The 26,526-nt window shown below is 39.7% G+C and overlaps 2 protein-coding genes across 5 annotated transcripts in view; one reads left to right on the top strand and one right to left on the bottom strand.

The window, feature by feature from the left end:
* Window positions 1-21,941, top strand: part of RGS20 (regulator of G protein signaling 20) — a 43,673-nt gene extending 21,732 nt beyond the window's left edge. For all 4 annotated transcript variants that reach the window (XM_062633394.1, XM_062633395.1, XM_062633396.1 and 1 more), the window contains 4 exons: window positions 11,854-12,002; window positions 15,560-15,646; window positions 16,440-16,674; window positions 18,187-21,941. In XM_062633394.1, the coding sequence (XP_062489378.1) occupies window positions 11,854-12,002; window positions 15,560-15,646; window positions 16,440-16,674; window positions 18,187-18,375 (660 nt within the window). In that variant the 3' untranslated portion in view covers window positions 18,376-21,941. The remainder of the gene's footprint in view (window positions 1-11,853; window positions 12,003-15,559; window positions 15,647-16,439; window positions 16,675-18,186) is intronic.
* ATP6V1H (ATPase H+ transporting V1 subunit H) overlaps window positions 1-26,526 on the bottom strand; it is a 286,032-nt gene that overhangs the window by 75,252 nt on the left and 184,254 nt on the right. The gene's annotated exons all lie outside the window — the stretch shown is intronic.

Here is a 26,526-nt window from a genome sequence, read left to right as displayed (position 1 = left end):
CATCATTACTTCTTTTAGTAGTAGTGCTCTGGATCACAAACAGTTAATTGTGGAAGCATCCCCTCAGCTGTTACACACCTCTTGAAAGGAACAGTTCGCATTTCACAGAGGGAGTAGTAGGGTTCAGCTTAAAGTACTACGAAGGAGTTGTCAGAGTACAAGGCTTCTGTGCTTCTTGGAGTCCAGGTCTCAAGGTGATGAACCTGAAGTGCAGACAACTACAAAGATTCAGCCAGTTATCAAAATTCATCCCATCTTTTTTTTCATCACTAGGAAAAGTTATCCCAAGGAGGCAGCAGGTCTTGGAAACACTGCAGAGATCTCCTAGTGTTCAGAAACGAGCATTCTTGGCTACAGGTTCATGACTTTGAACTTTGTAGGTATCTTTTAAAATCTGTCATAGCCAGGTGAAGCAAAGCAGCCCAGGAAGTGTCATGACCCAAACAACAGTGTGCCAAGTGAAATCCAGCTTTCAGTTGGGTCTGGTAATACTCCTCCTGGCTGATGCTGTGCCATTTGGCAACTACAGCTGAGCTTGCAAGGCAGACGGTTGCTACTGCAGAGTATCCCCTGCCCAAGAAGCCAGATGCCAGTGTAGTACAATCCGAAGTGAATCGCAACAATCAGAATCAATAAGAAAGGGTACGTGAATCACTACTTAATGCACCCCAGGGTGAGTCATCCCGATTCTAACCATCTTTCAGCCCAGTACAGTGTCAGTCAGCTCCTCACACAGTTCGATGTGAGTCAGATCTCAGCACCGAGTACAACATGAAATGAGTCACCAGCTAATACGGCGCCATGTGACTCCCATACTCAGTGCGAGCTGTCAGAGCTTCTGTGTGATATGAGTCACTTCATAGTACAGTAAAATGGGCTTTTTTGGAGACCATTCATAATTGAGCACAATGCAACCAAGCGCTCAGGAGGAGATGATGGGAGTGAGCAGAGCAATCTGCTCTGTGCACCGGTTTCACTGTTTGCATAGTGAAGAGGTTTGTAAAATATTAGGATGAATGAATGCTTTTTTTTTTTTTTTAAAGCAAGCTGCATAAAAATAACTGGAAGCAAATACTTCCTCTGACATTAAAGGCAGCCAGAGCAGGGCTGAAGCAGCAGTAAAACTCCCAACACTGGAAAAGCCCAGGGTTTTTTTGCTTGTTTTTGTTTCCAGGAGAGCTGATCAGCCAGTGTGAACTGACATATAGCCACTGAGGCTGACTCCAGCTGCCACGGAAGACAAGGGCTGCCAACAGCCTGGGCTATTCAGAGAGGGATTGACAGGAGTGTAACGTAACTGCAGTTCACAACCTGGTTTGTGTTGGGACTCAGCATGCAAGTTATACCCATGTTTGTGTTTGTTCTGCTCCACTATTGCAGTACCCACATAAATGGCTGGACCAAGTTACTTTCTATCCAACAGGTGAAAAGCTTCCCATGTCTTTCCCATGTTACTGAAGAAATAATGACAGTGACCCTGCTGATTGCATGTTAGAGTAATATCTTCAGTGAAGTATCTTGTGATAAAATCCAAAGCAATACTTTGCAATGCTACCGGAGAAGATACAGTGCATCCCTCTAAAAAAATAGGCAAAATACTGAAACCCCAAGTAACCACATTTCTTGACACGAAAGCAGATTTTACTCAGAAAAATACTTCAGTGTAGGAAGTTTCCTGCAGACAGTGGGCCGATCTGGTGGCCAAATGTGCAGCACTGAATACCAGAGAAAAAGGAGTAGAAAATACCTAAGTTCTTGGTAAGAAAAAGACCTCCGTTACAGGTGACATGCTCAAGGTACCATTACCGGTTACTATGTGGGTGTGAGAAGCTTTCAGCCATTCCTTTTGAAATGTAAAGCAATGCTTTAATCTGGATAAATGAACACAGCTCTTTCCAGCTACTGTTCCTCTGGAAAAATAAATAACCAGGTAAAGGCACTCAATTTCTGGACATTTTACATAAAAGCATCTCAGAATTGTTATTTAAGCTCATAGAATTTACCTATGCAATTTTATCCACTTAAGCCTTTGACAGACTTGGGTGCAACAAGGATATGAGAAGCTGTTTAATTTTGTGTGGCTGTCAGTCTCCTCTCTGGTAACCTCTGTCGTGCATTCACAAAGCCTCAACCATTTCAGTCACCCCACTGTGATATGCCAAAAAAATCACTTTCAAAGAGCTCTTGCTCTTAACTCCCTAAGTGGGCAATCCAATAACTACGCCTAAAGCCTGTGCATATGTGTGGGTGAGATCATTAACATCTATTATAATTCTTCTCTATCTAAAATAGTGCACTGCTTGATGCAGAAAGCCTGCGTGTCAGATTTGTCAATGAAGAGGAAGAAGCATGAGCATGGAGCTTTCTGTTCATATTTCAGTTGACAGTAAACTATCACAGGCTTCAGTGAGAGTACGCTGAGCAGTCCCAAATATTTCTAAACTAACAGAATACAGATTCAGAGACTTACGTAGGGCTTACCCCCAGTTTCAAGCCTCTTACGACATTCGCAGATATGGACAGAATCTCTTTTTTCTAGCTCACTGGTTATCATTATTGGGGGGATCTGAAGAGAAAGCAGCAATGACCAGAGTTCCGTACCCTCACCTAATGCTTGCTAAAACCAACAGGTGGTTTTCCTTCTTTCATGCAGTTTGGATCAGGCCTCAGTTATTGACTGAAAAGTAGCCAGGCTGTGATGACCCCCATCTGGGTACTCACTACCACAGAGGTTCACAGGCTGTGTAGTTCCTGTGAAAGCCCCATGCTGGGGCTGCACAGATCAGCCCTGAGGACAAGTTAAGGCTTGTCCACCTGCCTGAGTGTAATGAGTGCAAGGAGGAAACATTATGCCTAAGGAATCATATTTAATAGAATCTCTGCACTTTGAGCTGAGAAAATGTCATTGTGCTTTAGCATAAAAAGAGGATAAAAGTACAAAATCCATTGTCTACAATCTTCCGTGTATCTTTTGTTTGGGGTTTCTTTGGTTGGGGTTTTGTTTTGGTTTTAAATTTGACATTTGTGGCTTAGATTTTAAACATTCCTCCTTTGGAGACTATTTGCTTGGTAGCCCACCTTTTCTACCGAGACATTAGCAAACACTACAAATGTTACACCCAAGTTAAATATAATCTGAAGTCCTTTTAGCCAGGGAAACAGTTTCTGTTCCTGACCTTCACACTCCTTTGCATTTATCAGGGTACATACAGAACTGCCTCATAATCTGAATGTCAGACAGGCATGCCTTGGAGTGGAAAAGGTACATCAGACATATGTATTCCAGTACATCAACATTACTCTTAAGGCGTACCATAGTTTTTCCACTGTTATCAGAAGTAGCTTTTTTGGATGCTTGCTTAAATCCCTGGGTTTCTGGGTTTTTTTTTAATTACCCATTAGCATTCAGTAATAAGAGCTTGTACTTTATATCTGAATCATAGATGCTAATAGCTGGATAAGAAGCAAGAGCATGTGTCATTATTTTTCCTCTATTTTTGGTTTATTGCTTTTTAGGGACATATTATGATGGACTAAATTTGTTATCATTATATAGAGAAGGACCTTGCTCTCCCTGAGACACCCAGAAACTGCACCAGGCATTTGCATAGATGCTACATTAGATTGACTTGAAACAGTGAACTGACCAGAGCTGAGCTGACCAACTCAACTCCTACTTCCCTTTCTCAATTAAGTATTTGACTAATTTTGACAGTTCTGTGGATTCCTCCAGGCAGGACCCACTGTGCCTAGACAAGTTTATGTTTCAATGTGCTGACTAACTTCCAGAGTGGAGAATATGGCACTTCCAGAGACTCCAAGGCTGCAAAATTGATCCAACTCTACATAGATTGTATAGAGGAGACTTGTAAGTAGCCAGTGACTCAGAAATGGTCAGAAGAAACTTGCTGCAGATGTGGGAATGATCACTTAGGACAGTCTCTTGTACACAGGTTAATGTAGTTAGATATTTGCGTGTAGCTCAAGATAATCACGAGGGATGGATCATGCATCTGCTGGAGCGGTCTCAAGGAGCATGGGCCAGCTGGGTCTAAGAACTGTGCACAATTCAGAGAGTCTCATCTTGTCCAGCCAACACCACCACTACAAGGACCTCTGCAACAGAAGCTCTGTTGCCTTCTGGACACTGACTGACTGTCCTGTTCAGGTACTTGATGATGCACAGTGACTTGATATTACCAAAATTAGATCCCATTGACTACCCAAGAACCCGCAGAATAGAACCTTTTAGTCTTTCCCTCTACATATGAACCAGAAAGTCATATATTTTCTATTAAATCATGGTTACCAAGCCCTCACCAAGCAGACACAGGTGTCTTTGATACTGCTGACATTACTTTGTACAGTCAAATTGATGTAATTGGACTCAAATACATTTTATGTTCTATCCAGCAATTGGCTAAAACTGTACCCAGGATGAGGTGAAACAATGCTGGAGGTCATAGAGGTTGAAGTCCTTTGGTTAAAAGTATCTCACCTCATTCCATTGGTAGTCTAAAAATGATTCACAGAATTACAGAATGGTTGAGGCTGGAAGGGACCTCTGGAGATCATCTAGCCCAACCCCACTACACAAGCAAGCTCAAGTGCAGCAGGTCGCTCAGGGCCATGTTTAGTCAGGTTTTGAGTACTTCCAAGGGTGGAGACTCTACAACCTCTCTGGGCAATTTGTGCTAGTGTTTGATCATCCTCACAGTGATCCATATATTTTAATGTTTAAATGGAATTTCCTGTATTTCAATTCATGCCCATTGTCACTTACCCTTTCGTTGGGCACCAGTGAGAAGAGCCTGGCTCCTTCTTCTTCACTGCTTCCCCCAAGATATTTATACACACCGTTAAGAAAACGTGCAAGAGAGCATCCATCTTCAGTTTTTAAATCCCCTGTGTTTTCTTCTGCAACCCATTTTCAAGCAAAGCACGTAGCCGCTCCAGATGGTGGGGACAGAGAAGGCAGACCCCAGTTCTCAAAGCACAGAGAACATCCAGCACAGAGGGTTCTCACACAATTTGCTCGTTCTCATAGCACCTTCTGAGAGGTCTGGAAATCTGAGAAGATAAAGGAGGCACAGGGAGTTTAGAGCAGTGACATTTCCATTTTGGTGTCAGGGAGATAACCTACAGAAAGAAAAGCCATTTTTGATTGGCTTGTCCTTCCTCAGCAAGACAAATTTTAGGGTATGGATCTGTCTTGTCGTACAGCAACCTAGTAAGGGACTTTAAGGTAACAGAGAATTAAAGAAGAACAAGAGACCAGGGAGCAGCTGCGATTTTTTAAATCCGGGTATATTCAGGGATAAACTTGCTACAAAATAGGTTGATGAATCCCTCCACTGGGACTCGGAAGTAACTTCTCCTCCTGCACCTTCCTCTCCTACCTTGAAGCAGCCTCAATCTTAAAGAGGGAAAGCACTAAAGCTCAGTGAGGCTACCCAAGTGACATAAGAAAACCCCCCCAAACAGAGCAGTAATTTGAGCCTGAACCTGCGAGATGTTAGTCTTCCTGAATTTAAAATGACATAAATAAAAACAGAACAGAATCCCATAGGTCTGAATCTTAAACTATTTAAAGAAATGTATCTAGAAGCTTGAACATACTTAAACTGCTGTGGAAAAACTAAAACCATCCATCTCTACATTTACTTTATACTCAAAACAGTAAGAATTCTCTCACAGAATAAATACAAAACTATTCAGAGTGGAAATAGAGAACAATAGTTTATTCACCCTCTGCATTTTCTTATTTAGATGGAAAAGATCACTCTCAGTGGTAAGATAAAACTCCCCCTGTTTGTAACCATCTGTGTAAATGCATCCAGGAAGCAGAAGGAGGATTTTTAAACAAAACATTTATATTTTGAAGAAAGGCATTTCAGACAATTCATAACACCTCTGCATAGCACCACCTGGTACTAAGTCCAACCCAAGATACGAAGTCACTTTTCTCTACAGCATAAATAGAAATACCAGATCAGATCCTCAGCTGGTATAAATCCTCTTCACTGGCCACAATGAAGTGATGTAGTTTTTCCGCAACTGAAAATTTGACACATGCTACTCGTAATCAGCATTAATACTTCACAATTGCATGTATAATTGCCTCTTATCACGACAAGATCTTGATGTCCCAAAGAAAACACCCTCTTTGTTGACAGACATACTTATATTTGATTGTCCCGGGAAATGAAACAGAAAATACTTGACACTAGCCAGTAGCAAATCCATTTAAAAGCAGATACTAATTGCATGCCATGCAAACTAAAACCTTGGCAAGAAGAGCTCCATCTCAGTTTTATTTCAGATTGTCAGCATTTTATGTCAAGAGCTATTCAGACCAAGTAAGCGACTGTCCTGGGGGGGCTGGTGTGACAACAGGCTGTATTTACCAATTGCCATTTTCAAAGTGCACACCTGGTAATAAGGAACAGAATATTTTGGCTGATGGAAGAACAGTTGCATTGATGTTTACAGAAAATGCACCAAGTTTATTTACTTTTTCTAACTGCATTATGTAATTTCTCTGTGGAGAGAAAACTACCCAGTTCAATCACAAATTCTTTCTCACTTCAATGCTGTATTGACTGAAAACCAGTCTCCTGTCAGACTTAAGTGATCTACCTGACAGGGCCACGTGTAGGCGGATGGCTGTACACCTTGCTCTCCTCAGGAGTGCACCCTTTTCTTCTACAGACAAATAACAGCTCCAAACTATGCCTCATCCTTTAATGCACTTGCTTTTACACACACTTCAGCTTTCAGAGCTCCTAAAGCTCCGAAGTCTTCCAACTGATTGCTGCTACTAAGGTTTTCCCAGCCCAGCTCCGTACCTGCATTTCTCTGCAACATCATACTACTGGTTTAAGGAAACAGAGATCATTATTTGAGCATCACAGTCAGGTTGTGGGGTCAAGTTTAGGCCACCTCTTATGGTACTTAATGACATACAGGAGCTGGTGGGGGAGCAACACCCATGTGCCTCTTACCCTTTTTCTTCATTCCACCACTTGTGTAGCTAAATGTAGGTGTCAACAGATATAATTTCCTTTACAACTTCAAAGTAAGCCGTTAGATCAAAATATTGTCGACAACTCAGATTTTTTCATTATTAAAACAACCTGATCACCCACAATATCAGTCTAGCAAATAAGGAAAGCCCTCTTGCACAATTAGCAGTCACACTTCCACTGGTTTTGGTTACAGTTTGTTGAGGCTCTTTGGATTAATAATGTGCGAGAATGAATTTGAAGAGGTAGCTAATCACTGGTACCATGTACTATAGCAGTAGGAGCCACAGGTGAATAATCCTTCAACAAATACATACTGTTAATCTCATAATTGATGCAAAGAACACAGGCACTAGGTTTACTAATTGGTTTTACACAGTACATCACCCAGTCTGACCATCTGATGTCCCAAATTAACAACTGTAACATTATATGAACAGAAGATCTTTTTACTTGGAGATCTAAAAAAAACATCCTCTCCTTTTTGCACTCGAGCAACTGAACTCTACTGAGGGCAAAAAACTAGCCACCTCCATTCCCACAGACCCACGAGTCAGCCAAGCAACTGTTTAAATTGTTGCTAGTGTGGGCTGTGCTATAAAGAAACAAGGAATTTTTGTAAATTACTCAAATAATATTCACTGGAGATGTTCATAAATCTACTGTCCACTCCTGCACACAGAACAACCCAAAACAGTAATTGGAGCAGTTGTCTGGAAAGGCTCATTACGCAGCTGTGGTGCTGCAGCAAGAAGCAGCAAAGCGTGATGGAGAACTCGGACAACCCATAGTGAAATTTTGGGTATAGTAGAGGTAGCAGGAAAACAACTACATACATAAAACAAGGCTTTCTGTTTGCATCCCATTAATGGCTCTATCATTAGCTCACTGCAAGATCTCATCTCTATGACTTTTTTCCATACACCTTCCAAGAGCATTATACTGCTGTGTACAGTCATACTTGGACAGCCTTAATACTTTTTAAGGTACTTTTCTTTGAAAAACAACCCTTAGATGAGTTGCACAAACTCAGTGTCTGTGCCTTTGTTTCTATTCCAGCCAAGAAGCAGTTTATGGGAGAGCAAAAGCAGCAGATAGGGAGCTCATAGTAAACTTCTCATACCACCATGCACAGCTGCAAAACTGTAGGGTTTGGGTTTCCCTAGTTTACCTCTTTTCATTTTTTCTTTTTTTTGAATTACATCTCTTTTGTAAAAAGCAAAGAAATTTAAAAAGCCACTATATATCCATTAATATACACGTGAAATTAAGACATGTCCTTTCGGCAGAGCCCATCTCTTCCTGTGCATTCAGTGGCTCATGTCTGGCAGTGCACGATCTCAGTACAGTCACAGCTGGGATACACCCTTGAAACAAAGTGTGCTGCAAACATGAACATTTTCACTTTAGTTTACAATTCAGGTTAGAGGGTGAACCAAAAAAACCTAGACTTCTAATATAAGGCATCAGTTTCTGCAGATTAATCATTCCTATGCAGCCAAAGGGAGCTGGTCCAGGTGGAAAGGTTAGACAGAATGATGTGCTTGACAATAGCTTGGGGGGAAAAAAAAAAGGGAGGGAAGAATTAAGCTAGAAAAATGATGCTGGGATGGATCACTTACTCATTGCTTGTGCTGTGAACTGGACCAGTCTGATACGGTTTTGTCTTAATACTATCTGCCAAAGGAGTTTCTACAACTTTGTAATAACCTGCACCAGTGCTCAGCTCCCTACCTTGCTATCTATAAAAATCAAGCCTAGATTTTACTTAGCCCAAGCTAACTCATTATATCCCTCTGAAAGAAACAGGGAATAGAACACCATAACCTTTTACTGATCAGATGATCAATATGCTTCTCAGTTCCCCTTTCTACATTAACAACCCAAACTCTTATGGCTTTTCTGCATAAATCATACTTTCTAAACATCTTGTTAGATAGAAAAGATGCTCTTTCTTGGCATACAATGCCCATAGTACTTGCACAGAGAAGTAAATTATTTCCTGTATCTTACCACAGTATTCCTGATAATACCCCACAGAAGTCACACCCAAATTAGTTTGTGATCCACTCCAAACCTCTATCAAATGTACAATATGACTGAAAACTGCCACAGGAAATACATGCCCAATAATCACTGAAGAGCTCTGTAATTCAAGAGCTTGAGTTGTATTTAAGCCAATGGATATATTCTAGTCTAGTCCTGTTTCTCTTATTTCCCATTACTCTAATACAGCTCTGTTATGAAAGCACCTAAAAATATCTTTCAAAGAAAGTCTTCATCACATAAATGACCAAATCTACTTGCTTACTCAACAAGTTGGTATACATCTGACAAATAAAAATGAAAATGCATTATTTAATCTGAAAAAGCGTGTCTTGAATTTTTGTGTTGCTCACTCTTTCATTTTCTGCAAACTATGTGAAGTATCATGCAATGATGAACATTCATAAAAACCCATAGCACCAGAAAACTTACAAGTAAGGCGTACGATTCAGAAGTGAAACAAAGACATGATGCTGCTGGACAGTTTTTGCCATACAGCTACTTCTATACTCTTCATTAAAGATGTCAAAGAGCAATTCTGAAGAACCTGAAATGGTAACAATGGATCCAGAAGATCTCTTGAATTAAGTCGCAGTGGGATGAGGTAGGGAGGAAGAGTGTATTCTTCCTACTTCTGCCATCCTTTACCTTTCTTCTTAGAAAGAAAAGCAAACAGGAACAGGCTTTTCTACTTCAGACCATTGTCAGTTCAACTGTAATAGGGATTAGAGATACTGAATGTGTGAACTACCCACATAAAACATCTCAAAAGTGAGAGTAGCTGGATTAGCCTGTATAAACTGCGCAGTGTCTGAATCCAAGCTATGCTTTTGTAATCAGTAATGTTTACTGTCCAAAGCAACCTGAAATATTGTTAGATATGTTATCACTCCAATAATGGCTTATATGCTATCATTTTCAAATCGAAATACAAAGACCCGCTATTTTAAAAAGTGTAGGTATCTGGTAGGGAAATAGTATTTAGGGTTTCATTCTATTCCTGCAAATCTGAAACTCTGAAGGAAAGAAATCTGATCTACAAATATATTCTACGTTTCGCCTTTATTCTTCCACATTTTCAAACAAGAAAGATTGCGGGGGTTTTAGGAGCCATGTTCTTGCTCTGATTTTCTATTTCTGGGCATTTAGAGATTGCTTGTTAGATTAGGTGAACAGAGTTACAAAATGGGTTATCATTTCTATCTGTATTGTTGTTCTTACATTTTATTCTCCCTGCAAAACAGGTGCATCTTCTTCTCAGCGTGTCATGCATTTCCTCTTGGGAGAGTGGGTGGTTCTCACAGAAATAAAAAGTATTAAGCTTTGTAAGAAACAAATTCGGCATAAAAACCATTCCAGCAAAACGTAATGCTGCACAATGTAATGCTGCACTCTGATGAAATAATCTCCTTGTTTCTCCTGACACTTCTTTGGAGTCTGTGGCAATGCCTGTGCATTCTCCCTCAAGTTACAACAGTAATATTTCCTAAACCTGGCCGAGCATTTCAGAAAAGAAGACAACTTTTAACCCTCCAGTGTTCAGTTAATCATATTACGAACTTTCATGTCTTGTATTCAATTATCAATTTTCAAAGAACTCAAAATCAGTAGCAGCTAATTTTAATTCCCCCACAGCTGTCATGCCCTCAAAAGGTTTAGCAACCTGAAAAAAACCATACACACAGGGAACCCATGACACAGGAGGATGACTCGTAACGTATCCAAAAATCAAATACAACCAAAAGAAAGATGCTCATCTTTGTACAAGCTGGCATTTCATCTATAAAAGACATCTGTCACTTAGACGTGGCACAACACTCAGCATAATAGGGAGAGCATTAAGTGTTGTAGAGCAGGTTTGAAGCTCATAGAGAGAGAGGTCAGAAAGGGACAGGGACTTCAAGGGTACTTGTCATTAACACCCCTTCTCTGCACAGTCTGCAGAATTCAGGCTCCAAAAAGGTGTCCTAGAACAGTGCAAAAACCACGACCAGTGCTTCCACCAAAAATTGTTTCATGCTGTCTTCAGCTGGGGAGGCGACCAAAACCCTGCATGTTAAATACTAGCATCCAGTTGTGTGCTTTTTTGTGCTTTCTCCATTAGTAATTCCTCATCTTAGAGAAACAATTGACAACTCCTTGAGAGAAACACACATTAAAGAAACTGTGTCAGTCAGACCTATAATGGACAGATAAGCACTGGCCCTTCCCCTTTGCTACAGGGCATCCAGCAGGTTTGAGACATATCACCAAAGGCCAGATTTTCAGGAGCCCAGAAGTCTCAGTTCAGAGCTTCAATCACTCAGCCTGTGCATTGGCTAATCAAGAGAAAGAGAGAAACAAAGAAAGAAAATAGGCTCTAACTACCCCTACCCTGTACCATTTTTTTTAGGACTGGCCTTTAAGTCAAAACCTCAGGAAACGCTTGGCAACTCCTAGGCTTATATATCACTGTACTAAGAGACGGATCTCTTTGAGAGCCCTCACTTCCATTTTTTGCTCTCTGTATGATCACTCCCTTCTCTTTGTATTCCCACCCATGTGCAGAATTCATTAGCCCTTTGCCTTCCATCAGAGCACTTAAATCAAATGAGTATATCTTCCAAAGCATTCAACACCCAAGAGCTTCTGTGAGGAAAAGAAAAAAAATCAGGCATTTAGCTTTTCAATTCCTTTGGGGCTGTGGCCTTCAGCACTTCTTGGTAAGACTTTTAAGGCAAATAAAAGGAAAAAAAAGAGATATATATGTTTCTTACTTCCCCCTTTTCTTGCTGTCTTGTAGCCCATGGGATCAGAGCGGATGGAGATGCGCAAACGGCAGATGTCTGCGACCCAGGAGACCCCAGGTGCTGCACAGGCTCCGCTCAGCGCAGGAAATCGAGGGTCCAATGCCTGCTGCTTTTGTTGGTGCTGCTGCTGCAGCTGCTCCTGGTAACCCCTCTCATTCAAGCCTCTGGGGAACAGAACAGCAGGGGAGGGAGGCAATAGCCAGCATATAGACAACACAAGCCAAACAAAAACACCTGGGTAATTCTGCAAGTCTGGAACTAAGAGAGATTATTGTGCTCTAGTACTATGCACAACCTTCTACTCTAGTTTACTCTTCCTTTTTTTTTTTACTCTGCCATTGAAATAATATTTTTTTTTTTAAATAACCTCTGTACAGTATCTCTGTTGTACTTTTGTTGTCAATACTGTGTAATAGAAGGTCTGTTTTGTGCATGACTGGTTCTTCTCAGCCTTGAGCTGGGTTTCCACTAAAAACTGAAAGCAATACCAGAATATGTTATTGCTTTAGATTCAGGACTGGGACTTAACAAGCAGCACAGACTCTTAAGTGGAGTTAGGAGAAGGTGGCAGAATTTGTAGGTCAGAAAGCAAATAACCAGGTGCCCGACACTGTTCTTTTATTTCAAACGCAACTGGATCTGTTGTCATTAATTACTGTTGCCAGCTGACCCTTAGGATCAGAGACTTCAAACATTGTGGGTATTTGCTGAAGATGAGGAATTAAGCAAAACATAATTCAGAAGAACTCCCATGACAAGTGTTAAGGGGGAAAATTTATCAAGGAATCAAAGCAAGAGGAAAAGGAATCACTCGGTTCCTTAAATTAATGATGTGTTCACATCTCTCTCTTACCAGCTCCTCCAGATCCAAGTGATTTCATTCAAAACACAAGCTTCCTCCACTCAAAGTCCTGTATCTCGTTCAAGGCCAAATGTTAATTAATGGGCAGAACTTGCATTGAAATAAAAAGTCTTAAACAACTGTAGGAGTTCAATCAAAACACTGAGAGCAAGCTGAATGCTTCCTACAAATGCACTATCCAGCACATACATACTTCAAAGCAAGCAAACCTGGCACTGAGGTGAAGGGCAGAAGTCAGAAATAACATTATAGCCCAGACTAGGCAACTAATCCACCGTTTTTTCCAACAGGAGCTGATACAAATGCTCTGGAGTACGCCATTAAAGGCAAGAGAAGGCTGATCACTCCTTTGCTATTAGTACTCAGCTCATCAGAAGCAGAGATACCCACTTCTGCCCTCCCTAATGCAAATAGTTAACATCTTGTAAGGACTAAAGGGTGCTTGGAGTTCTTTTGCAGGATGCCAAGTACTCTGGCTGTGATCCTACTAAGATTTTCAGGAGGTGCTTAGAGGTAAACTATGGGAGAGTTTAAGGAAACATTAAGTACTGTACCCATACGGGATCGCAGTCTGCCGTCTCACAGGATTGCACCTATTTTAAAGCATCCCAATACAAATTCCAGTGTCATCTGCATACCTGTCCAGTGCAATCTTATAGAATCATACATAATGGTTACAGAATGGTTAAAGGTTCCATAAAATGGACTCTCAAGTGGCTCAGTCTAGAGTTGTATTACACAAACACAAGTCTTTCCACAAAAGGGAAAAAATCAGGCACATTTATCTACTAAGAGTACATAAAATTTGCATTATCTTTTAAATTGTTGATAAACTGCTTTTTTGCCATTTTACCTGATATTTTCCAGGATGCTCATTTTCTGTGAACCTCTCTATTCAAACGATTCGAAGAAAGCAATTTACTCAATAGGGTCTGTGAAAGTACCTGAATTTCATGATGCCTAACGTTCCTATTTGCATTTCAGAATCACCTGGGAAACCAGAATAGGCTCCAAAACAGAGCAGCTTGTTTTAGCTTTAAAATAATTTGATTTTTTTTGAGAACAATTGTTTTCTAGTAGCAAGAAATGCAAAACAAACCGTAATTATGCTATTTATATTCCCTATTCATAGCGCTTTTCCTCAAAATAGCTCAAGCACTTTGAACAGAAAAATTATGAATAGGAATAAAAATAGCAATCTACATGAGTCATGCAGCTAAGTTGCTGAACATCCAATATTCAGCATACTCTTAATAGTAGATTTAGAGTGAAGAATTAGTGAAATGAGTCTCAGCTGGATGCTCAGAGCTGGCGTTCATTCCTACAGCCACAACTCAAGCCTCCAACCTGTTACTTTTCCAAATCCTAAGAAGATGCAGTATTGCTCTAGTCTGTTTTTCTTTACCTGGGAAAGAGCCTGTCTTGAGAGGCATTTTCTGAGGAATGACATGTTCTCTTAAAGGAGCTGTTATTGCTTTTGTATTTTTTAGCCTTTCATGCATTATCCTATGAAGACACTTTTCTATTGGATCTGTTGGCTCCCCTCAATCCAAAAATAACTGACAAGCATATCACTTCTTACCTGTGTGTGAGGAGTACATAATATACCACTTTTCATATTAAAAAAAGGCCAGAATCCTATATATCCCAAAAGAACAGAGAACTAACAATACTACTTAGTTTTTAAATCTTTTTCTGAAATGATGAACTGAAATCACAGACTCATAGAATGGTTTGAGTTGGAAGGGACCTTAAAGCTCATCCAGTTCCAACCACCTGCCATGGGCAGGGACACCTTCCACTAGACCAGGTTACTCAAGGCTCTGTCTAACCTGGCCTTGAATACTGCCAGGGATGGAGCAACCACAATGTCTCAAATGAGACATACTCATTTCCAGTCAAACTCAAAATGATATTGAGCAATTATTTATCTGCTTTTCATGCCACAGTCCTCACATTTTTAAGCATGTATTAGCACTTTCTTAAAGCTGCAATCAATTACCACAGTCTGGTTAGATCTACATCTGAAATCCAAATGATGCTTACAGTTCCAACATCACATGCAGAAGTGTCTAGCTTGCTTAAAACTTGTGCTTCAGCTTCCGAACTCTAGGTTTTTTTGTAACATGGTATCACCACTCTAAACCAGAGTCTTGGCAAGCATCATGCCCTATAGATATAAAACATAGCCAAGAAGAAAAAAGATCAAACAACGCCAAAACCAAATCAAACAACCTGGTCTAGTGCAAAGAGTCCCTGTCCATGGCAGAGAGGTTGGAACTAGATGATCCTTAAGGTCCCTTCCAACCCAAACCATTCTGTGATTATATGAGCCTTGAAATCTAACTCATAACCAGTGCATCAGATCTAACTTAAGTAAAAAAATTACATTGGGCATACACAGTATAATAAGCATCAATAGAGAGATCTGCTACATAATAAAGGGTACATGTGCGTACATTTATTCATAGATACATATCCCATATATGTATACACACACGTGTGTATATATATATAAACACGTGTGGTTTTATTTTTATATATATATATATATATATACAGGCACTTGGACATAATTATCTTTATGGGTCCCTTCTTACTTGAGATATTCTATGAATCTATGACCCCTGTATAGAAAATGTATGTGATACAATATTGAATAGCATCCTGCTACATTAAAGTTTGCCAGGTTTATTCAAGTGTAAAATTAATGTCAGAGTGTAACTATGGGTAATGTGGCTACTGTTAGCTTTTGCTACCTAATTTCTTCAAAATATCAGAGGAAAGGCATCTCTTCCTCTATAAAGCTGGCTGAAATTTTGTTTGCTACCTTGCAGTCTTACTGTTAGAAATCAAGATGAAGAGAGAGCAAGGAGAACATCTCATGAACTGCAAGCAGAGGGTATTCCAAACTGCGAGGAAAGGTATGGTCTTTACCAAGTGTTCTGTCAACCTAAAATGACATAAAACCAACAAAACATACTAAATAATTAAAGTGAATTACCTGAATTTGTCGTTTATGTAGAATTTGCAGTTACCTGTCTTTTACTTCTTAAGGAACCAAGATCTATAATCTTTTACCTTATTTATACAGAGGATGTAACTGCATCCCCACTTTCATAGCATGGCAGATCAAAACCAGCACTGTGAACAGTCTCCCTTTTTTCCTGAAATAACTTTAAAACACATCCTGTTCCCACCCAGCAGCTATGTAATGAAGGTAACTGGCAATGCTTAGCCTTACAACAATAATAAAGAGGAGCTCAAATCCTCACGAGAGTCAGGTACTGCCTCTTGCTCAAACAGGCAGGAGCACCTGTAACAGACAGGAGGGTACCTTTTATAGGGTTTTGAATCATTGCTTCTTTCAACATATTTTCATTCAGTTTCTAACGATTCAACAAGGTCTAATGGGTATAGAAAAAATGCTTAGCTTTTTCAGAGGGACTTCTTTGTTGCAATTACTTTGAGCAATAAATTGCAATTTCAGCATTGAAGCACTAGCAATCATCTGCATCTGAGTTTTTGATAAGCACACTTTGAGAAAGTATCTTATGTTTACTAGAGTTTGCACTAGGAAGGTCCAGTGAGGAATGGAGCCCCATGAACCTTGTGATTTTGTTCCATCGTGATGGTAGCTGCAAACAGCTTAACAGTCATTCATTTCTCTCTTCTTGTCCTCTCATTCCCCCTCCTGTCCTCTTCTTCCTCCTCAAGCCCTGCTCCTACTCTTGAAGAAGTAAATGCCTGGGCTCAATCATTTGACAAGTTGATGCTTACTCCAGCTGGCAGAAATGCTTTTCGTGAATTTCTACGAACAGAATTCAGTGAGGAAAACATGCTTTTCTGGATGGCCTGTGAGGAACTGAAACAAGAATCTAACAAAAGTGTCATTGAAGAAAAAGCAAGACTAATTTATGAAGATTATATTTCTATCCTTTCTCCAAAAGAGGTATATTAACTTTCCCCAATATGTTCTTTGATGCTGCTTTGTATAGTTAGTTATATCATGTGTTTAAAGCTACAATACTCAGGGAAAAATTGCCCCTCTATTCCATTGTCATCAAGTAGAAATTCAGGGGGAAAAAAGGCAGACCCATTGTGGAGGATCTCACCTCAAAACTGCTTAAAGTAGTCGAAGCTACTTTCACTGGCTGCAAAAGCTCTGCCTATGCTACCCTGGCATTCTGGTGTGAAATTTTTAGTTTGAGGCACAAATACACAGATGATCACTTTATCCCTGATCAAATTTTGTTGCACGAATGAGTTTTTCTTTATTCTTTGCACTAAAAGGGGATGTGTGCATCTCCCCAAAAGCACAGCAACCACAAGTAGTGTTATTTGCAAAGCACAAATTACTCAAACAGCAGCTGACAAAATACGGCAGAGAACAAACATGCTGACTTCCTGAAAAATTTCAGAACTACTCATCACTGTTGCTGTTAGCAAACGTGTCAAGTTTTGAAGACACCTCAGTTCAGTTTGAATATAATCCTGCCAAGTAGACTGGAAATTTAAACCTTCCAGTATCATTGCAAAACTCAAACTTGATTGTTTGTGGTGCAAGCTATACTTACGTATTTATAAAAATGCTCTTTAAATCTAGTCAGCCTATTCCAGCAATACTAATGTCTCTCTACTGACACTAGAGTCTTGCAGAAAAAAAGAAGAGAACATCATTTCTATGTTGAATAGAGTCATTATATAGCCGTATCTGTGGTTCCCAGCAATTCACCCTGATTTCGAACAGGAATTTGATTAAGCAACAGCTTAAAACAGGGTTACAGTTTCCGTCTGCGTCATACTGCTTGCTCCAAATTCAGTCTCTTTACAATAGCACTAACTCCCAAGGAAACGAACTGTCACAAAAAATTACAAATTCTCTCTATTACAGAGCAGGAAGTTGGTCTGGAAATAGTCCACCGGTCTCTCAGGTTTCAGTAATAATGGGATCACAGCCAGCCTTGTCCAGAGTAAAGTCGCCGCAGGGAGAAAATTTCTGTATCCATACTAAAGATACTACTACTTCCAAATTTCAACACAGTCATTTTCTGTCCAAGTATATTTATCAGTTTTTACACTCTTGAAGGATACCAGCTGAAATCACAGAATGTTTTGGGTTGGAAGGGGCCTTAAAGTTCATCCACTTCCAAACCCCCTGCCATGGGCAGGGATACCTTCCATTGGGCAGGAACACCTTCCATTAAACCAGGTTCCTCAAAGCCCCATCCAACCTGGCCTTGAACACTGCCAGGGATGGGGCAAGCCACAGATTCCCTGGGCTTCCCTGTTACAGTGCCTCACCACCCTCACAGAAAAGAAATTCTTTTTAGTGTCTGATCTATATCTACCCTCTTCCAGTTTAAATAAACAAGACTGCCTTTTCGAACAGTAAAACAAACCTAAACCCCCACATGTACTATGCGCCAGTATTATTTACGTGACTTTCTGTTTTAATATGCAGGTCAGTCTGGACTCCAGAGTAAGAGAAGTTATTAACCGAAATATGCTGGAACCCTCACAACATACCTTTGATGACGCACAGCTTCAAATTTATACCTTAATGCACAGAGACTCCTACCCACGGTTTATGAACTCTGCTATTTATAAGGACTTGCTTCAGTCCTTATCTGAAAAATCCATTGAAGCATAGAATTTTTTCTTAAATGTATTTATTTTAAAACAAACAGAACTCTGGGCTACATCAATCCACAGGGAATTTAGAATTAATCAGATATTTACCTGAAAATAACTCAGGCAAGTTTTACTACAGACTGAATGATTTAAACCCGCACAAGGCTCTGACACAATCAGCTAACTACAATTTCTGATCAAATTCAGTGTGTCTTTGCAAAAGAGAATGAAGAGAATTATGAGAAAATGTTGTTCAAAAACTGCAGTATTTCTTTTTCTTCAAACACAGCATGCAATTCAGAAGCAAAACTGTTAGCAGCGTATGTCGGAGGCACAGATACCAACTGAGCACGAAGACTAGATTTTATTTATAAGTGGATTGTTAGAATTTTCTGGAAAACCAAACCAGTTGCCCCACCCACACTGTGCCCAAAATGAAAACTGTACTGTCAATATCTGGGTTACACGAGACAAAAGTTCCACATATACCTGGCTTACGTACGGTCCACTTCTCTTGGTATATTTAATGCACATATGGTGCACTAATGGAAATCGGTATGGCAATCTCAAGTTTATGGAAGCTAATGGTTGAAATCATGCTGCCTATAAAAATCTTTTGCTGAAGAATTGTTATTTTACTATTAGAGTTTTCTGAATCCATTTTTAAGTTCATACTGTTGAAGTTTATAAAGTTAAATTATTTACTTAAGAGGAAGAAGAGTCTGGGCATTTAAATTCCAAAACAAAGCACAAGAATTCTCACATAATCTTCTCTTCCCTTGGTAGGTAGATGTAAAAACCCTTCACTATTTGCTCCTGAGTGGATGGCAGTATCAGCCATCTTCATTTTGTACATATTAAATTGTCCCATTATTCACAGATCTTGTAAGGTTTCTATTCCAGATACACACATATTTAATCGAGAAAAAGAAGGAAGCTAGAACTATTCTGTTCTGATACAGCACTATTTCAGACTGTCCAAAAGAAAAGCAACAGCTCTATCCACTAATAAACCATGTTCATTTACAGTATCCCCAAAGCATTACACTTTATTTCTGACTGCATCTCAAAAATCAGTAATCACAGAAAATACTAGGAAGAAAGTAAGTTGAATCTGCACAATCTATGTGTGGATTATGTACGTTATTCTATGTATAACTATGTATGTTACTCTAACAACTTCTTTATTTTAAATTTCAAGATTCACTACAATTCCACTAAATTAAAGTTTGGAGTTCACAGTGGACTTCCACTGAATCGTGTTTTTTCCTGTACATTTATTTAAATGAACCAAATGACACATATAGGTAGGAAAAGAACATATGGGAATCAGAAAGAAAAAAATAATACCCCTAGAAGGGAAGAACCAGGCAGGCACAGTTCAGTGGCATTCACTGTAACCTTTCTAAAGCCTACTCTTTGCCTAATTCCAGCGCTATAAAAAGCACAAAATGGAGACTTTCTCTGATAAAAGACAATGGGAATAACAAGGCAAAATTTAGAATATTAGTTTAATTGTTTCCTCAATGCACTCAGCAGGAGACATGTTCTCCCCTTAAATCATTTGCATTATTAAACAAATAATGATGAGATTTTTCATTACACAGCACCGCAGTAGAATACTCAATCCATGGTAAGTTAACAATACCTACGGATCAGTTTCCATCATCTCCTTCCAAAACAAAAAAACTATTCAACCTGTCAGCACAAAAAAGTAAACCAAAAAACTTAACCAGAAAATCAAAGTGCTCTTATCCTCTGAAGCACAACACTGGATGACTGAGTTAAGAGGAAGACCTTCAATATACTGCTACTTAAGACACAGTCTAGTTAGCAGTCACCACCACTTAACATACCAACACTGGTTATCTCAGCTGAATTTCTAGTAAACATACCCAAAGCACTACCAACACAATTTCAGTTTACATAAAGTATTAAACTGTAGGTAGTAACTTCTACAAAGCAAACTAGACATACTGCTAACGCAGGGTTCATGGGGAACTTGCAGTCAAATTTATGAAGCGGCATGTACCATACAATCAGATTGATCTGGGTTGGAAGGGTCTCCTAGTCATCAGAAAGATCATATAGTTCCAACCTTCCTGCCATGGGCAGAAACACCTTCCACTAGACCAGGTTCCTCAAAGCCCCATCCAACCTGGCCTTGAATATTTCCAAGGTTGAGGCAGCCACAACTTCTCGGATTCACCATTCTCATAGTGAAGAATCTTTCTAATACCTAATCTAAATTTACCCTCTTTCAGTTTAAAGCCACTCCCCCTTGTCCTATCACTACATGCCCTCGTAAGAAGCCCCTCTCCAGATTTTTTGTAGGCTGCCTTTAGGAAGCTGGTCTAAGGTCTCCCCAGAGCCTTCTCTTCTCCTGAACAACCTCAGCTCTCTCACAGCCCATCTTCACAGCAAAGGAACTCCAGCCCTCTGATCATCTTTGTGGCCTCCTCTGGACTTGGTCCAATGGGTTCATATCCCTCTTGTGTTGGGGGCCCCAAGGGCTACATGCAGTACCCCAGGTGGGGTACCATGACAGTGGAGCAGAGAAGCAGAATCACCTCCCTTGACCTGCTGGCCATGCTCCTTTTGATGCAGCCCAGCATACGCTTGGCATACTTGTTTTAATCAGGGTGGGTAAAAGCACTCTAAAATTCTTAGGTTAACAAAGTAAGTTTAACTAGGTCAAATTCAGCTTGCTAGAAAGATCAGACACACATATCAAAAGAAGTTCAAAGTGTGTCATTTCACAAAATGGAGGATTTCATTTCTTTTAAGTTATCTCTCTTCCCTGCAAAGATACCTCATTAAGAGCTGGAAGACAGGCCAAACACTCATCCTTTATTTCACACAATACATTCTATTATTCTGCAAGAAAGAAACAGATGAAATGAGAGAGGAGAGAACTATATTGTTTTGGGCAGTTCTGTGGTTACCATATGATTATTAAAATAAGAAAATATTTTCTAAGCTTATTTTCCATGTGCCACAACTTCTAAGCAATTAGAATTCTCTAGGCAATTTTCCTTTTCTTTCTGCAATGTGCATCTTTCCTGAAAAATTGTAACAAATTTTAATGCTATGGTTTAAGTTTAAGTTTATGCCCAACACCAACAGCAGAACACTGGTCCCTAGATACCCCGAGAGAATCTCTTGAAAAGCCCAAACAGACAACACACTCCCCTAAATATGTTGTGATTCTGAGACTGCTTAATGCTGGATTTAATTGAAGCAGGAAAGAAGGGGGGCAGAAAAGGAAAAAGAAAAAAGGAGGAAAACAAAACTCCACCCACACAGAATGCAGGGTTTTAACTACAGTTCATTACTATATACTTGCTCATTATGCACCAACTTTTCTCAGGGCAAAAGTGAGTCAGTCTGGAAAAGAAAAGATACTATAGAGAAGGTATTACATGACCAGCAGGAGAAAATCATACTGACACAAGATATTATTTATAATTCATCAAGTAAGAAATTATCACAAAATCAATTTATCCTGGCTTGAAAATAAGCATGGTTGGTTTGTCTTGGCATTTATCTAACTGCAGGGTATCATTAAGCTCTAATAACTTTCCAGTCCACTGGTATTCTTTCTTTAGTGTTTGCACTTCACAAACCAGTAACTCCCACAGAACATGTATACTGTTAAAGACTGCTCTTTTCACCAGCCTGCTAAGCAGTATTAAAATTGCATGGGCTCCTTCAGCCAACATATTGTGCTTTATATAATGACCTTTAAATTCCAAAGTCATTAGCACAATACAAACAAAAGAAAAAAAATATATATATATATTCTGAAGGGCTCTACTATCTGCAAATTAAAATGTATCACACAAACATCATGCACTTGTGCACTTCCTGATTACAAAGGATATCTGAAAACAAAAGAAACTGATGAGACTAGCACAATGTCAAGTGATTTTTGAACAAGTGTGCCCTGAATAGTACTTAAGAACACATCTTCTGTCATGAAAGGCATCAGTATTGCTTCAATGACATTAATGAAAGATTTTCTGTACTAATGTTGTAACTAAATTAATCCCAAGCCTTTTAAAATGGTGATTAAATGGTAAATCAAGATTAATGATGATCTAGTAAAACAGAAGCTAACATACAGCTGTATGAAATTGTACTTAAAAAGGTAAACTCTTCAGTTTTATTTATATGAATGACTACTAATCACAGAATCACAGAATCCCAAGGGTTGGAAGGGACCTCAAAAGATCTAGTCCAACTCCCCTGCAAGAGCAGGGTAACCTAGAGTACATCACACAGGAACTTGTCCAGGCGGGCCTTGAATATCTCCAATGTAGGAGACTCCACACCCCCCCCCAGGCAACCTGTTCCAGGGATCTGTCACTCTCACAGTAAAGAATTTTTTCCTGATGCTCACATGGAACCTCCTATGCTCCAGTTTACACCCACTGCCCCTTGTCCTATCACTGGACGTCACTGAAAAAAACCTAGCTCCATCATCCTGACACTCACCCTTTACATATTTGTAAACATTGATGAGGTCACCCCTCAGTCTCCTCCAAACTATAGAGACCCAGCTCCCTCAGTCTTTCCTCATAAGGGAGATGTTCCACTCCCTTAATCATCTTTGTGGCTCTGTGCTGGACTCTTTCAAGCAATTCCCTGTCCTTCTTGCACTGCGGGGCCCAGAACTGGACACAATAATCCAGATGCGGCCTCACCAAGGCAGAGTAGAGGGGGAGGAGGACCTCTCTCGACCTACTAACCACACTCTTTCCAATGCACCCTAGGGTGCCATTGGCCTTCTTGGCCACAAGGGCACATTGCTGGCTCATGGTCATCTTCCTATCCACCAGGACCCCCAGGTCCCTTTCCCCTTCGCTACTGTCCAGCAGGTCAGCCCCCAACCTGTACTGGTACATGGGGTTGTTCTGTTACAAAAAGTTGGAAAGATAATACAGCCACTTTTTGCAGAATAAATAGTTCATGTTGATGAATCTGAGTTCTACCTAAACTGGTACGGGCTGTAAGTTTCAATTTAAAATTCACATTTGTGACAAGTGGAATCCTGAATTCTGGATAAAACCAAGACACTTCCTTTGCCACACTTGGAAAGTGCAATAAAAGGCTTCCAAGTGGGATTCACAAAAGCCAAGCTCATTAAGCAGATATTTACCTTCTGCTTAGTGCTAGTAAAAAAGATTAATTTGGTAAAAGATAGTTTAAACCCAACATTTTCTCCTGAGCAAGTTAACAATTATATATGAGGAAATGCCTTCTAACAAAGGATATGGAAGCTGTGTTTCCTGAGCAGCAGAAAACTCTAGCCTTCCTTAAAGAAGAAAGACAGCATCCTTTAAGAACTACACACACACTTTAACAGGAACACAGCCCCTTCTTTTTCTCTACCAGATTACTGTAAAAACTAGCTTAAATTGTACGGTAATTGTAGGGTTAAATTGTATTCCAGTCTCTCTTTCATTTGAGAGGATTAAGATGTCCATAGAGGTAATAAACAAACCTGCTATTCTTGGATGGGAGAGATTCATCACCAGTTCTGCTGGAATGTTTCACTGCATAAAACATCTGAATGTACTAGGTCAGCAGTGGCACGACTGCATTTCAACGGATAAAGCAGCCAGCTTGTAGAAATGAGATGCTGTCCCAGTCCCCCTTCTCCATCCTTCTCCTATATATCCTTTAGACTTCACATTCTCTCAGACACAGGAGAGCAATTTCAGACAGCTGAGAAAACTGAAGCACCTTCTGAACAGAGGTGCACCCGAAGCTTGCTACAGTGCAGTTTTACTTCTGGATTTGGGTAATCAAAACAAAGCATGAACAGAACTTTAGGCACCTATGATGTTTTTTGGACCTACTTCTTGGAATTCGTCTTTCACTGTGAGAAAAAAACTGTTCTTTTTACCTCGGGGACAGAAGGGAGAAAAGGTGAAGGCTGTTACTCAGACATAAGGTAGCATTAGGTGAAACAACATTTTAATATAAGAAGAACATGGATCTGTTTCAGTGAATCCAGAGGAGGCCACAAAGATGACCAGAGGGCTGGAGCACCTCTGCTATGAAGAGAGGCTGAGACAGTGAACGTTGTTCAGCCTGGAGAAGAGAAGGCTCCAGGGAGAACTTAGAGCAGCTTCCAGTACCTAAAGCGGGTCTACAAGAAATCTGGGGAAAGACTTTTTGCAAGGGCACGTACCTGTAAGACAAGGGGGAATGGCTTTAAACTGAAAGAGGGGAGACTTAGATTAGATATTAGAAAAAAATTCTTCACTATGAGGGTGGTGAGACAGTGGCACAGGTTGCCCAGAGAAGCTGTGGCTGCCCCATCCCTGGCAGTGTTCAAGGCCAGGTTGGACAGGGCTTTGAGCAACTTGGTCTAGTGGAAGGTGTCCCTGCCCATGGCAGGGGGGTTGGAACTACTTGTACTTCTAAGGTCCCTTTCAACCCAAACCATTCTATAGTTCTATGATTTGAACACCTACTTGGATACCCCTATATCACAGAAAGTGCTATTGCTGTTGTAGTTCTTTATTAGTAAAGTCCAGATATAATCTGGTAAGTATAGAAAGACAATTACTGTGTTTTCTCAAAGGGTAGCTCTCTTAAGTGTCATAATCAGGCACAATTATTAAGGGGCACATAGCATGAGGAAGGTTATGTAAACCGACCTGTGCCTGCCCTGTATATATGCTGTGAACATCAGTGAAAATTGAGGTCTGCTTGGCATCCAATTTGCACTAATTTTTAACACAATTTTTTGGACTTGCTTCTTTAAAAAGGTCTCCAAACAAAGCACTGTAATTGATATTAAACATCTGCCATTAATTTGTTGCTGTCTTAACTTAAACAACGAATTATGTATCTTTAAGTAAAGTCTTCACAAGAAACCCTGCCAAAGGACCTACACACAGGCTAAAAATAAACCCATTCTGTTAGCAGAAAAAACGTTTTCTGAATTAAGGTGTTAACATCAAATAAATGCAGTTAAAGATGTTTTTCTATAAAGTTATGCAGGAAACTTTGAATGCTGAACAATTTTCTGCCTAAAAAAATGTTTGTAACTAAGCTTCTATTTTAAATGCATTTCTTTTCTTGTACAGGCTGACTGGAAAAGCTTGCTCTGTAAAGTATTTACCAAACATTTCTTGTCTTCCAAAGCTCAAGTGTCATCATCCTATTTCCAACTCATTTGTTATAACTGCCACCATCACACAAAAATATTCAACATAGAAAATCTTGTTTCCCCTTTACAGTCAAGGAACTTATTCTCCAGAAACCACACACACTCTTCCCATCCCCCCAAGAATCTTTTACACATTTTGGGATAGACCTCCTCACCCCCAGGCTTTGATACATTAAATAATATAAACTTCAGTATAATGAAAGAATTTAATCTCTTCTAAAGACATTGACATGTTTTGCCTTGAAAGCACATTTGAAAATACTTCTAAACATGTGCACTGTTAAAAAGCAGGCTCTAACAAAGCAGTATTTGTATCATTCCACATATGGAAAAGACCATAACTTTAATAACATATTCTCACCTGCAGGTCTATGATTGAGATCGGATACTCTACATCTCAAAATTCAGTTTATGAACAAAAATCCATGTTATTTCTATGAGGTGAATTTAGTATTGCCTCCCCAGCCTGTTTATATTGTGATGAATTGGTTAGCTGGTGTTATCAGGACAGCCTACAACACAATGCCTTTGCTTATTTATAAAGTCTAAACAAAACTTGGTTGTCGAATACATTAAGCAAAACTGAACACCCGAATCAGATTCAACCTACTATTTTAAGACATTGCTAGAAATAATACCTACTGATAGAATGTCAAATACATGCTTTGGGCAATAAAATATATTGCATTGATCAAAGCTGGTTACATAAGCAAGCTTAATGAACAAAAGAGGTCATCATATCCACTAATAAATTTCTAAACCCCATGATCACAAATTTAGTCCCAATTCAGAAGCAGTATGTACAAACTGGAGAGTTAACTAAATTGTGATTTAGTTAACAACTGAGTTTAACATAATTAGATGAAGTTAGACACCTTTTCTCTTTGCAAAACTTGTGAACGCTAGCAAGAAACAAATTCTATTCTTACAGCTGAACAAATGTGAAAAGGTAAAATACATATCCAGGGATATGTTTTAGACAAC

This window comes from Pezoporus occidentalis, unplaced genomic scaffold, assembly GCF_034315485.1.
Source record: "Pezoporus occidentalis ecotype Australia unplaced genomic scaffold, CSIRO_AGI_Poc_V1 ctg4, whole genome shotgun sequence".
Classification (NCBI taxonomy): Eukaryota; Metazoa; Chordata; class Aves; order Psittaciformes; family Psittacidae; genus Pezoporus; species Pezoporus occidentalis.
Note: the sequence above shows the minus strand (reverse complement) of the source record. Positions and strands in the feature narration are given on the sequence as shown.